Here is a 13,639-nt window from a genome sequence, read left to right as displayed (position 1 = left end):
CCAAGGGATCTTGGAAGCCATCTCACTCTTGGAACAAAACCAAGCAGAGCAAGAAGCCCGCCGGGACAAAATCGGCATAAAGTGGCGGCCCACGATCCATCTCTGGATCGCGTAGGGGGCAGACTATCTCTTTTTACGGAGGCTTGGATAAGAGACGTTCAGGATCCTTGGGTTCTGGAGGTTATCGCCCAGGGTTACAGGATAGGATTCAAGACTCATCCGCCCAGAGGCAGATTCCTCCTGTCAAGCCTATCATCAAGTCCAGAGACGCCTTCCTAGGATGCATAAGGGATCTCTCCTCTCTCGGATTAATCACCCCAGTCCCTCTAGCAGAAAGAGGTCTGGGGTATTATTTAAACCTTTTCATTGTCCCAAAGAAGGAGGGCAAGTTTCGCCCAATTCTAGACCTAAAGTGCCTAAACAAGTTTCTGTCAGTCCCATCGTTCAAGATGGAGATGATCAGGTCAATTCTGCCCCTAGTTCAAGAGGGACAATTCATGCCAACTATAGATTTGAAGGATGCTTACCTTCACATACCAATCCTCAAGGATCACTTCAGGTTCCTAAGATTTGCATTTCTGGACCAACACTTTCAGTTTGTGGCCCTACCGTTTGGTGTGGTGACTGCCACAATTGTCTTTATGAATGTTCTGGGAGCCATAGGTATTGCAGTGGCTCCTTACCTGGATGAAATCCTGGTCCACGCTCCGTCCTGCAGTCTCACGGAGGACCATTCAAAAGCTCTTCTTCTTCTCTCTCGATCTCACAGATGGAAGATAAATGAAGGAAAGAGTTCCCTGGTTCCCAGCAACAGGGTGGAATTCCTGGGTACGATAATAGATTGCATATCCATGAAGATATTCTTGACAGATCAGAGACATTGCAAGATTGTGTCCAGCTGTCTTGCCCTTCAGACTTCCTCAAGGCCATCTGTGGCCAGGTGTATGGAGTTAATTGGGCTCATGGCATCCAGCATAGATGTCATTCCATATGCCAGGTTACATCTCAGACCTCTTCAGTTGTGCATGTTGAGACAATGGAATAACGATAACTCTATCCCAACAGATCTCTCTGGACAACCGAACGAGGGAATTCCTCTCTTGGTGGATCCATCTGGGACAGCTGTCCCAGGGGACATCCTTCTTGAGACCATCCTGGGAGACTGTGACCTCGGACGCATGTCTATCAGGATGGGGAGCTGTTTGGGGTACAAGAAAGGCACAGGGCAGGTGGACTCGAAAGGAGTCGATTCTACTGATAAATATTCTGGAACTTTGAGTGATATTCAATGCTCTGAGGGCTTTGCCCCCCTGTGGTCATATTGATTCATCAAATTACAGTCAGACAACATTTCCTCGGCGGCTTACATAAACCATCGGGGTGAACTAAAAGCTCCCTAGCCATAAGCAAAGTATCTCAGATTCTGGAATGGGCAGAGACCCATAACTGTTTGCTCTCAGCAATCTACATTCCGGGTGTGGACAACTGGGAAGCAGATTTTCTCAGCAGACTATCGTTTCACCCGGGGGAAGGTCTTTCCATCCCGAGGTGTTCGAGGAGATCTGCAACAGATGGGGGACATTGGAGATAGACCTCATGGCGTTAAATCTCAACTTCAAGCTACCCAGATATTGGTCGAGGTCCAGGGATCCTCAGGCAGAGCTGATAGATGCCTTAGTGGTGCCTTGGGAGTACAACCTAATTTCCATTTTTCCACCTTTGCCACTTCTTCCTCGAGTGGTGGCCTGCATCAAACAGGAGCAAGCTTTGACTATTCTGATTGCTCCGTTGTGGCCGCGGAGGATGTGGTTTGCGGATCTGGTGGGGATGTCATCGTCTCCTCCATGGACGTTACCCTGTCGCAGAGATTTGCTGGTTAAGGGTCCTTTTTTATACCAAAATATCGATTCTCTGGGGCTGACTGGGTGGAGATTGAACGCTTAGTCTTGGACAAGAGAGGATTTTCTGAGAGAGTGATTGATACTCTCATTCAAGTCAGGAAACCGGTCACTCATCACATCTATCATAAGGTGTGGAGGACCTACTTGTCCTGCTGTGAGGAATGTGGATATCCCTGGCACAAGGTTAGGGTATCCAGGATCCTGGCCTTTCTCCAGGATGGGCTGGATAAGGGTCTTGCCGTCTGTTCCTTAAAGGGACAGATATCGGCTTTATCTGTACTGTTACACAAGAAGCTAACTATTCAGTCCTTTGTTCAGACTCTGTCTAGTATCAGGCCTGTCTTTAGAAATTCTGCTCCTCTTTGGAGCTTAAATTTGGTACTTAAGATTTTGCAAAGGGCCCGTTTGAGCCTATGCATTCGCTTGACATTAAAATTATTTCCTAGAAGGTTATATTCCTACTGGCTATGGCATCGGCTTGCAGAGTCTCTGAGTTACTGGCTTTGCAATGTGAGCCTCCTTACCTGTTTTCTCATGCCGATAAGGCTGTTCTTCGCACTGGATTGAGTTTTTTTTCCCAAGGTTGTGTCGCATCGTAACATTAATCAGGAAATAGTAGTTCCTTCCTTGTGTCCTAACCCTTCTTTGTCAAAGGAAAGGTTGCTTCATAATTTGGATGTGGTTCAGGCATTGAAGTTTTTCAGGCCATGAAGGAATTCAGACAGACTTTGTTTTTGTTGTGTATTTTTGGGAAGCACAAGGGGCAGAGGGCCTCTTCCACTTCACTTTCTTTTTGGTTAAAGAAGCATTATCCATTAGGCCTACGAGACTGTGGGACATAAGCCTCCTCAAAGGATTACGGCTCACTCAACTAGGGCTGTGGCCTCTTCTTGGGCCTTCTAGAATGAGGCTTCTAAGGAGGAGATTTGTAAGGCGGCTACTTGGCCATCCTTATATAATCTTTCAAAATTTTACAAATTTGATGATTTTGCTTCGGCAGAAGCAGCTTTTGGGGGAAAGGTTCTGCAATCTGTGGTGCCCTCAGTTTAGGGTCCGCCTCCTTTTACCCTCCCGTTTTTTTTCATTCAGTGTGCTCTAGAGCTTGGGTATTTGTTTCCCACAAGTAATGAATGAAGTCATGGACTCCCCCCCCCATTAAGATGAAAAACATAAATTATGCTTACCTGATAATTTCATTTCGATCTGTGGGAGGAGAGTACACGGCTCCCGCCCGTTTCTCCGGTGGGCGGACCTAAATTTAATTTTATTCTTCTGGCACCATTTATACCCTGATATTTATCCTACTGTTCCTTGTTCCCTTGGCAGAATCACTGGGGGATGAGGGGAGTGGGAGAGGTATTTAAGCCTTTGGCTGGGGTGTCTTTGCCTCCTCCTGGGGGCCAGGTTCTTAATTCCCACAAGTAATGAATAAAGCCGTGGAATCTCCTCCCGCAGATGGAAATTAAATTATCAGGTAAGCATAATTTATGTTTTTTAATCATTATGTGCAAAACACAGTAGAACAAAAAGAGATCTTTCTGCACACGTGTTTATTGTAGTACAAAACCATTAATAGAATACCTAATGAGAGTAACAGCACAAAACCAATTAAAGTATAACAAATGAGAGTAAACAGTACAAAACTAATTATTGTATAAACAATGAGAGTAAACATTACAAAACCAATTATAGTATAGCCAATTCGAGTAAACAGTACAAATCTAATTATAGTTTAACCAATGAGTGTAAACAGTACAAAACCAATTATAGTATAACCAATGTGAGTCAACAGTACAAAACCAAGTATAGTATAACAAATGAGAGTAAACAATACAAAACCAATTATAGTATAACCAATTAGCGTAAACAGTACAGAGCCAATTATAGTATAACCAATGAGAGTAAACAGTACAGAACCAAGTATAGTATAACCAATAAGAGTAAGCAGTACAGAACCAAGTATAGTATAACCAATAAGAGTAAACATTACAAAACCAATTATAGTATAACTAATGAAAGTAACAGTACAAAACCGATTATAGTATAACCAATGAGAGAAAACAGTCCAAAACCAAATATAGTATAACCAATGAAAGTAAACAGTACTCAACCAATTATAGTATAACCATTCAGAGTAAACAGTACATAACCAATTATAGTATAACCAATGATAGTAAACAGTACAGAACCATTTATAATATAACCAATGAGAGTAAACAGTACACAACTAATTATAGTAAAACCAATGACTGTAAACAGTACAGAAACAATTATAGTATAACAAATGAGAGTAAACAGTACATAACCAATTATAGTTGGTTCCTTGAAGTTGTTTCTTGAAAACTTTGCCGCCTGGCTTCCTCACTTTCTCTCTACAGATATACCAACCCTAATTCTTAGGGACTTCAACATTCCCATTGACAACCTGTCTGCCCCTGCTGCCTCTAAACTTCTTTCACTCACATCCTTCTTCGTCTCTCACAATCCACCCTATTCAGTACCAACCATAATGGACACTCCATCGACCTGCTATTTTCCTACCTCTGTTTTATATCTGACCTCACATGTCACCCTTTTCCCATTTCAGAACATCACCTGTTCACCTATAATATTAATGCAACAGCTAAACCCACTCCTCCATCCCGACCCCGCACCTGTAGAAATATACATGTTGTGGATCCGCTTCAATTTTCAAAAATCATTTAAGGTCTCCTCCCTCAAACTTCCACTATAACCTGCCCTGATCTCGCAGCAGCCTACTATAACAAAAGTCTCTCCTCTGCACTAGACACACTTGCCCCTCCCCAGCTGCCCAAAACATCACGGCGTCAGTTGCAGCCCTGGCACTCTCAACAAACACGCTATTTGCAAAAATGCTCCTGTACTGCTGAGTGTGTCTGGAGGAAAACTCACTCTGAACCTGATTTCATACACTATAAATTTATTCTTTGTTCATACACTTTTGCCCTTCACTTAGCCAAGCAATCCTACTTCTCTTCTCTCATATCTACTCTTTGCTCAAACTCTAAAGCATTCTTCTCCACCTTTAAATCTCTCCTCCACCCCCCATCTGTCTTTAGTGCTAAACGAAGTAACATCCCAACACCAACCTGCAATATTCCATCAACAGGCCCAGTTACTCCCTCTGCCACCCTCTGCATCTTCCATCCAGCCACTGAGAATGGCGTTTCTTCCTTACTATCTTCCTCATGCCTCACTACCTGCCCACTCTACCCTATCCCTTTTCTGCTAATACCCTCCCTATCTTCCACCCTCCTTCCTGCTCTTACCCACATAATCAAACTATCTCTCTCTACCGGCTCATTCCCATCTTCTTTCAAACACACAAAAGTCCCTCCCATACTCAAAAAACCCTCCCTCGACCCTAATTCTCCTAAAAGCTACTGCCCCATATCACTGCTTTCACTAACATCAAAACTCCTTGAAAACCTAGTTTACAATCGCCTAACCCACTTCCTGTCCGCCAACTCCTTGCAATCCAGATTCTGCCCCAAACACTCAACTGAGACTGCCCTTACCGAGGTTACTAACAATCTTCTCTCTGCTAAAAATATTGGCCACTACTCTATACTCATTTTACTTGACCTCTCAGCTGCCTTCGACACAGTTAACCACCCCCTCCTCCTACAGACCCTTATCTCTTTTGGCCTCTGTGACACTGCTCTTTCCTGGATTCACTGTTATCTTTCTCACAGGTCTTTTTCTGTGTCATTTGCTGGTGACTCCTCCTCTCCAATGCCTCTGTCTGTTGGAGTACCCAATGGATCTGTTCTGGGTCCTCTACTCTTCTCCATTTATACTTTGCTGGGTAAACTTATCAACAGTTATGGCTTCAAATATCACCTCTATGCTGATGAAACCCCCATATACAACCGCTTTCTACATCCCGCCGCAACCATCTACGCAATATTTCCAAGATTCAACCTTTTCTGTGTGCTAACACCACAAAGCAAATCATCCACTCCCTTGTTATTTCCTGACTTGACTACTGCAATAACCTACATTCTGGCCTTCCTCTTTCCCTCCCCTCCCCCTTCAATCCATCCTATATGCCTCTGCCAGGCTGATCCACCTTTCCCGTTGCTCTGTATCTGCTGCACCTCTCTGCGAGTCCCTTCATTGGCTCCCCATTCACAGCAGAATTAAATTCAAAATTCTCACCCTTGCATACAAAGCACTCCCCAACACCGCTCCCCTCTACCCATCCTCTCTAATCAACAAGTATACTCCAGCCTGCCCACTAAGATCCAACAATGACCTGCTCCTTGCATCTGCGACTATCACCTCTTCTTATGCTAGACTGCAGGACTTCTGTCGTGCAGCACCTACCCTCTGGAACACTCTCCCTCGTGTTCTCAGGCTTTGCCTTAATCTTTCTTTCTTCAAATGCTATCTGAAGACTTTTCTGTTCAGAGAAGCCTACCACCCAACTCAATATTTCTCTTACCTAACAACATTTCCCTCATCTAACTCTGCATTAACATCATTCTCAATCTTGCAGTCCTCACCTCCTGTTTCATAACCTCCTACCCTTCTAGATTGTAAGTTCCCAAGGGAATAGGGCCCTCAATTCCTCCTGTATGTGTTTGTAAATTGTGTCCTGTCACTTAGAAGTTTTATATTGTTTTATTTAAATGAACTGTATCCATAGACAGTGCTGCGGAATATGATGGTGCTTCATAAATAAAGAATAATAATAATAATAATAATAGTATTACCAATTAGAGTAAACAGTACAGAAACAATTATAGTGTAACCAATGAAATTAAACAGTACAGAACCAATTATAGTATAACCAATGAGAGTAAGCAGTACAGAACCTAGTATAGTATAACCAATGAGAGTAACTGTACAGAAACAATCATAGTATAACCAATGAGAGTAAACAGTACATAACTAATTATAGTATAACAAATGAGACTAAACAGTACAAAACCAATTGTAGTATAATCAATGAGAGTAAACAGTACACAACCAATTATAGTGTAACAATGAGAGTAACAGTACAGAAAAAATATAGTATAACCAATTAGAATAAACAGTACAGAAACAATTATAGTGTAACCAATGAGAGTAAACAGGAAATAGCCAATTATAGTATAACCAATTAGAATAAACAGTACAGAAACAATTATAGTATAATCAATGAGAGTAAATAGTACAAAACCAATTATAGTATAACCAATGAGAGTAAACAATACAGAAACAATTATAGTATAACCAATGAGAGTAAACAGTACAGAAACAATTATAGTATAACCAATGAGAGTAAACAATACAGAAACAATTATAGTATAACCAATGAGAGTAAACAGTACAGAAACAATTATAGTGTAACTAATGAGAGTAAATAGGACAAAACCAATTATAGTATAAACAATGAGAGTAAACAGTACAGAAACAATTATAGTAGAACCAATGAGAGTAAACAGTACAAGAACCAATTATAGTATAACCAATGAGAGTAAACAGTAATGGCAATATTGCAAACCCTAAAGACAAATTTGCAGTCACATTCATGAAATAAAAAATTAGCAAATTTTCATTGATTATGGCCCGTGGAAGAGACCAGATATTTTTCTCTATTTGCGTTTTCAGGCACGGAAGGGAGCTGGGACTGTAGAACTGTCTCTGGCATCTTGGTGGGCACGCGCATGCTAATCAGGACTTACAGTGTACAGTTTCCCAGCACATATATAAGTGAGGCAGGGTGAGGGATTCCTGTAACTACTAATACTACTGATTATTCTTGTCTAGTGACTAGCTGATTAGATTAATATTTAACATTTGAAGTGACATGTTTGTACTGATTGCATTTCTTTTTAAACAGTTTAAAGACATTTCTATTGTTTGATTATATAATCTAATGTTTGACCTGCTAATCTAGTTAATGTCTATTCATGAAGGGGGATTTTCCCTGGAAGTTTATAAAATGTATGTGAACCTTGCAATAAACAGTTATTTCTTTGGTTTCACCTAAACTGGAGTCCTGTCTCTTGTTTGGGGTAAAGGGCTGGTGTCAGCTATCCATCTGCTGGAGGTGTTTGGAGGGCTGGAGGAAGCTTTTGGTGAAGGGTACGCAGGCGGGGTACCAGGTGGTCCATCACATATAATGTACCTTCTTCTGTGAAACAGTATAAAGAACATGTGAGAAACGTCTGTGAGGCTGCATAATATACTATAAAATCTTTTAGAAAAATATTTATTTTTTTATTTTAACTCTCAAACTGTAAAACAGCTGCATCCTTAGGCTGGGATGATGATGTATAATTAGTTTGCAGTAATAAATAACAATAATATAATACAGTGTGTCAGTATGTGTATAAATAAATACAGAGCAAAAGTGCAGAGAATCATTTGTAATATAGATGTGAAATGTGACAGGTTAAGCTGCCAAACAGCACTTACGTTAGATCCAATCATTATTATTGTATTGTGACTAATGTGACATCTAACGTACAGTTCTGCTCATACAGATATAAATGAATGTACAGAGAGAGACCTGTGTAGAAATGGACATTGTGAGAACCTCAGTGGCTCATTCAAGTGCATCTGTGACACTGGTTATGCAGCTGACTATAAGGGAACAACCTGTGTTGGTAAGTCCTACTAATCACATAATCTTATATTAAGTTATAAAACTGTGTTGTTATTTTCTAATCATTATGTACATAACACAGAAGGAAAAAAGTGCTTTCTCTGCACACGTTTTTTTTATGGTATCAGACCCCTGCTCACAGTAAAACTATATAGCAAACTAGAGCACCTTAAACAATAAGCCCCTCCCCAAACAGCACCACCCACCAAGATGGTTACCTAGCAGCCCCATACACACCAACTTACAAATAACACACATGAAAAACATGAAATAATATTGTGACAAATCCAGAATCACTTCCATTATCCCAAAGTAACACAAACAAATAATATAATATCAGATAGGTATGTGAGTAACAAACAAGTCTGTATAAACCAACACACATGTTTAGTTTAACCAATGAGAGTAAACAGTATGACATATAAATATATATATAAATATGAAAAAACATTGTGTTACTTTATATAAAATCTCTTCATTCAGTATTTTGAAAAATGTAGTAACATTAAAAGGGGAAACTGAATTATTTAATAGGGGGTTAAGAGGGGAAATCAGGGTGTAGTCTTTGAAGACCTAAGCAGATCATCCCGCATCCTTATCATTTCAGGTATTATAGGGGCATTCTCTACCTCTTTAGGTCTGTGCAATGATGTTTTTTACTCCGAACATGAAACGGTAGAGAACAAACAACTGATACATCTACAATTTAAATAATGTTCTTCAGATTAAAGAGAAGATGTGGGAGAAATAGATTAGGGGGTTCCAGGAATGCTATGAAAGATGAGAGTGCACATATTGTAACTTTGTGTCATAAGAGGTATTGATCACACGGATACTTAGATACTCCATCAAACTGTAATCAACCAGGGGTAAAAATAAAATAAGTTTTTCCATTAATAACAATGTTCATGTTAGTTTATTAAAGAAAGGCCTGAATTTTATAGAATACAGATTCCCTGGATACTTTTTGGACATAAATTGGTTCTCTATAAAATCATGTTCACATGAGACAGCTTCTCCCTGCACACACTAATTTGTGCAGTGAAAAGTTCTCAGAACTGATGAAGGGGTAAGCTACTCAAACCTATCAGAGCTTGATCAAATTGATCTAAATGACCCTCTTAATTGCTGTACTTCTCTTTATTAGTAACAATAATAAAATGTTACCTCTCCCTTCTGCAAAATTGTAAGTATGAGATCTAATCATTATTATTGTATTGTGACTAATGTGACATCTAACGTACAGTTCTGCTCATACAGATATAGATGAATGTACAGAGAGAGACCTGTGTAGAAATGGACATTGTGAGAACCTCAGTGGCTCATTCAAGTGCATCTGTGACACTGGTTATGCAGCTGACTATAAGGGAACAACCTGTGTTGGTAAGTCCTGCTAATCACATAATATTTTATTAAGTTATAAAACAGTGTTGTTATTTTCTAATCATTATGTACAAAACACAGAAGGAAAAAGGTGCACTCTCTGCACACGTGTTTTTTTTTATGGTATCAGACCCCTGCTCACAGTAAAACTATATAGCAAACTAGAGCACCTTAAACAATAAGCCCCTCACCAAACAGCACCACCCACCAAGATGGTTACCTAGCAACCCCTTACACACTAACTTACAAATAACACACATGAAAAACATGACATAATGTTGTGACAAATCCAGAATCACTTCCATTATCCCAAAGTAACACAAACAAATAATATAATATCAGATAGGTATGTGAGTAACAAACAAGTCTGTATAAACCAACACACATGTTTAGTTTAACCAATGAGAGTAAACAGTATGAAATATATATATAAATATGAAAAAAACATTGTGTTACTTTATATAAAATCTCTACATTCAGTATTTTGAAAAATGTAGTAATGTTAAAAGGGGAAACTGAATTATTTAATAGGGGGTTAAGAGGGGAAATCAGGGTGTGGTCTTTGAAGACCTAAGCAGACCATCCCGCATCCTTAGCATTTCAGGAATTATAGGGGCATTCTCTACCTCTTTAGGTCTGTGCAATCATGTTTTTTTACTCTGAACATGAAACTGTAGGGAACAAACAACTGATACATCTACAATTTAAATAATGTTCTTCAGGTTGAAGAGAAGATGTGGGAGAAATAGATTAGGGGGTTCCAGGAATGCTATGAAAGATGAGAGTGCACATATTGTAACTTTGTGTCATAAGAGGTATTGATCACACAGATACTTAGATACTCCATCAAACTGTAATCAACCAGGGGTAAAAATAAAATGTTTTTCCATTAATAACAATGTTCATGTTAGTTTATTAAAGAAAGGCCTGCATGTTATAGAATACAGATTCCCTGGATACTTTTTGGACATAAATTGGTTCTCTATAAAATCATGTTCACATGAGACAGCTTATCCCTGCACACACTATTTTGTGCAGTGAAAGGTTCTCAGAACTGATGGAGGGGTAAGCTACTCAAACCTATCAGAGCTTGATCAAATTGATATAAATGACCCTCTTAATTGCTTTACTTCTTTTAATTAACAATAAGAACATGTTACTTCTCCCTTGTGCAAAATTGTAAGTATGGGAATATTATAGCTAAGGGGGATGAAGTAATATCCATGCTTGAAGAAAGAGCACAATTCCCTTAGAGAACAGCACCTCTTGGACAGAAATCTTAAAAGCCATACTGGAAGCAAAAATTTTGAGATATTGTATATCTAATATATACATCTTACCCAGAGTTCCCTGGTGCATTGGTAACAATGTATACAGAGTTCTTCTGGGTATAAGCAAGTGGGGATACTTGCCTAAATTTGCTAATCTTCTATATAATAATTCTATGGGGCCTATTTAAGAACGTGTGAGTGGACATGATCATATATTGCGGATCATGTCCGTTGCACATCGATAAATGCCAACAGCATACGATCTCGGCATTTATCATTGCACCAGCCGCAGGGAGTGTCAATCAACCTGATCGTATTGGATCGGGTTGATTTCCAGCGATGTCTGTCTGCTGCCTCAGAGCAGGCAGACAGGTTATGGAGCAGTGGTCTTTAGACCGCTGCTTCATAAGTTGTGTTTCTGGCGAGCCTGAGCATGATAAATAGGCCAGTATGTCTCTTACTTTTATGAAATGGAGAATTTTAATCTCATTTTTGTAGCTCCACCATAACTCAAATGATTACTAATATAGATGTAAAATGTGACAGATGAAGCTGGCTAAATAGCACTTTAGTTAGATCTTATCATTACTATGATATTGGGACTTAGATGAGGTGTAACGTACAGATCTGCTCATACAGATATTGATGAATGTACAGAGAGGCAAGACCAGTGTGATGATGGACAATGTAAGAACACCCCTGGCTCATTCACGTGCTCCTGTGACATTGGCTTTACAGCTGATTATAATGGAACATACTGCGTTGGTAAGTCCTGCTACTCAAATAATCTTAAATTAGGTTTTAAAAATTGTGTTGATATTTTCTAATCATTATGAGTAGTAAGAAGCTACACATCTTGTCAAGCTTAATTTGACAGGTACCACGCTACCTTTTATGCAAATCCCCGCCAATTTCCTCCTGAGTCTCCACACATATACCAACCCCTAGAATCAACCCCTTTTTAATATTGATATTGATTTTTATATTGTAATTATATAGCTGTGGAATTAATACATTTTAAATGATTTATGTTTAAGGATATGCCTGGGCAAGACAAAGCTGTAATAAACATGTTCGGACTTGGCCACAGTTCAGAATTACGTACTATGGGCAAATCAGTCATGTCCCTAGGAAGGAATTTTGTTTTGTTGACAAGTCCGAACATGATTATTACAGCTTTGTGTGCCCCCTTAGTAAGCAGTTTTGTGGTTATGTCCAGACATGATCATTTTCTCTCTATGCTATCAGCTGCCTCAGCCCTTATTATTAAGTTTTATGTTGTATATATCTATTTTAGGGTCTGGTATGAAAGAGAACCCATTTGTGTCAAGTATAAATACAGATTAATAGTTTACATAATAGAATAATTTAATGCAAATACAAAATTCAATAGTTTTATAATGGAGAAAAAAAGCATTCAAAGGGATAGTCAACCCAAAATTTATTATCAATTATTCCTTTGTAGTATGTAATGATGAATAAAACTTCCTGTAGCCCATGTTTAATGCAAATATAGTTTGAAATCATTTACTAGTTCTCCTCTGGCCGTTTTTAACCAAATAAGTTTGGTGTTGGGAGCACATTTAAGATGTGAGCAGCTACAGACTATAGCGCGAGTCAGAGGTTTGAGGAATTGGGAGAGAACCCGGTCAGTTACAGATAAAGAGTTAAGTACAATTTACCTTCTTCTGTGACACAGTATAAATAACATGTGAGAACAGTCTTTAAGGCTGCATAATAAACTATATAATCATTTAGCAAAATATTATTTTTTATTTTAACTCATATAGTGAAAAACAGCCGCATCTTTAGTCTGACATGATGTATAATCAGTTTGGAGTAAAATACCTGAGTAATTAAAGGGATGTTAAATGCCAAATTAAACTTTCATGACTCAGATAGGGCGTGCAATTTTCAACAACTTTCTTATTTACTTTTATCATCAAATTTGCTTTGTTCTCTTTATATTCTTAGTTTTAAAGGTAAACCTAGGTAGGCTCATATTAAAATTTGTAAGCCCTTGTAGGTCGCCTTTTATCTGAATGCATTTGAGAGTTTTTCACAGCTAGAGAGTGTTAGTTCATGTGTTTTATATAGATAACATTGTGCTCATGCATGTGAAGTTATTTAAGAGTCAGAACAAATTGCCTGAAATGCAAGTCTGTCAAAAGATCTGGATAAGGAGGCAGTCAGCAGAAGCTTAGATACAAGGTAATTACAGAGGTAAAAGGTATATTTCTATAACAACGTTGGTTATACAAAACCGGGGAATGGTAAATAAAGGGATTATCTATCTTTTTAAACAATAATATTTTGGTGTTTACTATCCCTTTAATTAATAAAATAATCACATAATGCAGTATCAGTATCTGTATGAAGAAATACAGAGCAGATGTGCAGGGATTCATTTGCTATATAGATGTGAAATGTGATAGGTGATGCTGCGTAATAGCACTTAAGTTAGA

At 38.9% G+C, this 13,639-nt stretch overlaps 1 protein-coding gene across 1 annotated transcript in view; it reads left to right on the top strand.

Annotated features, from left to right (window-relative positions):
• Nucleotides 1–13,639, top strand: part of LOC128646845 (latent-transforming growth factor beta-binding protein 4-like) — a 377,095-nt gene that overhangs the window by 215,748 nt on the left and 147,708 nt on the right. The window contains exons 8-10 of the mRNA XM_053699646.1: nucleotides 8,399–8,521; nucleotides 9,781–9,903; nucleotides 11,814–11,939. Coding sequence (XP_053555621.1) covers nucleotides 8,399–8,521; nucleotides 9,781–9,903; nucleotides 11,814–11,939 — 372 coding nt within the window. The remainder of the gene's footprint in view (nucleotides 1–8,398; nucleotides 8,522–9,780; nucleotides 9,904–11,813; nucleotides 11,940–13,639) is intronic.

The sequence above is a fragment of the Bombina bombina genome, chromosome 2, assembly GCF_027579735.1.
Source record: "Bombina bombina isolate aBomBom1 chromosome 2, aBomBom1.pri, whole genome shotgun sequence".
Classification (NCBI taxonomy): Eukaryota; Metazoa; Chordata; class Amphibia; order Anura; family Bombinatoridae; genus Bombina; species Bombina bombina.
Note: the sequence above shows the minus strand (reverse complement) of the source record. Positions and strands in the feature narration are given on the sequence as shown.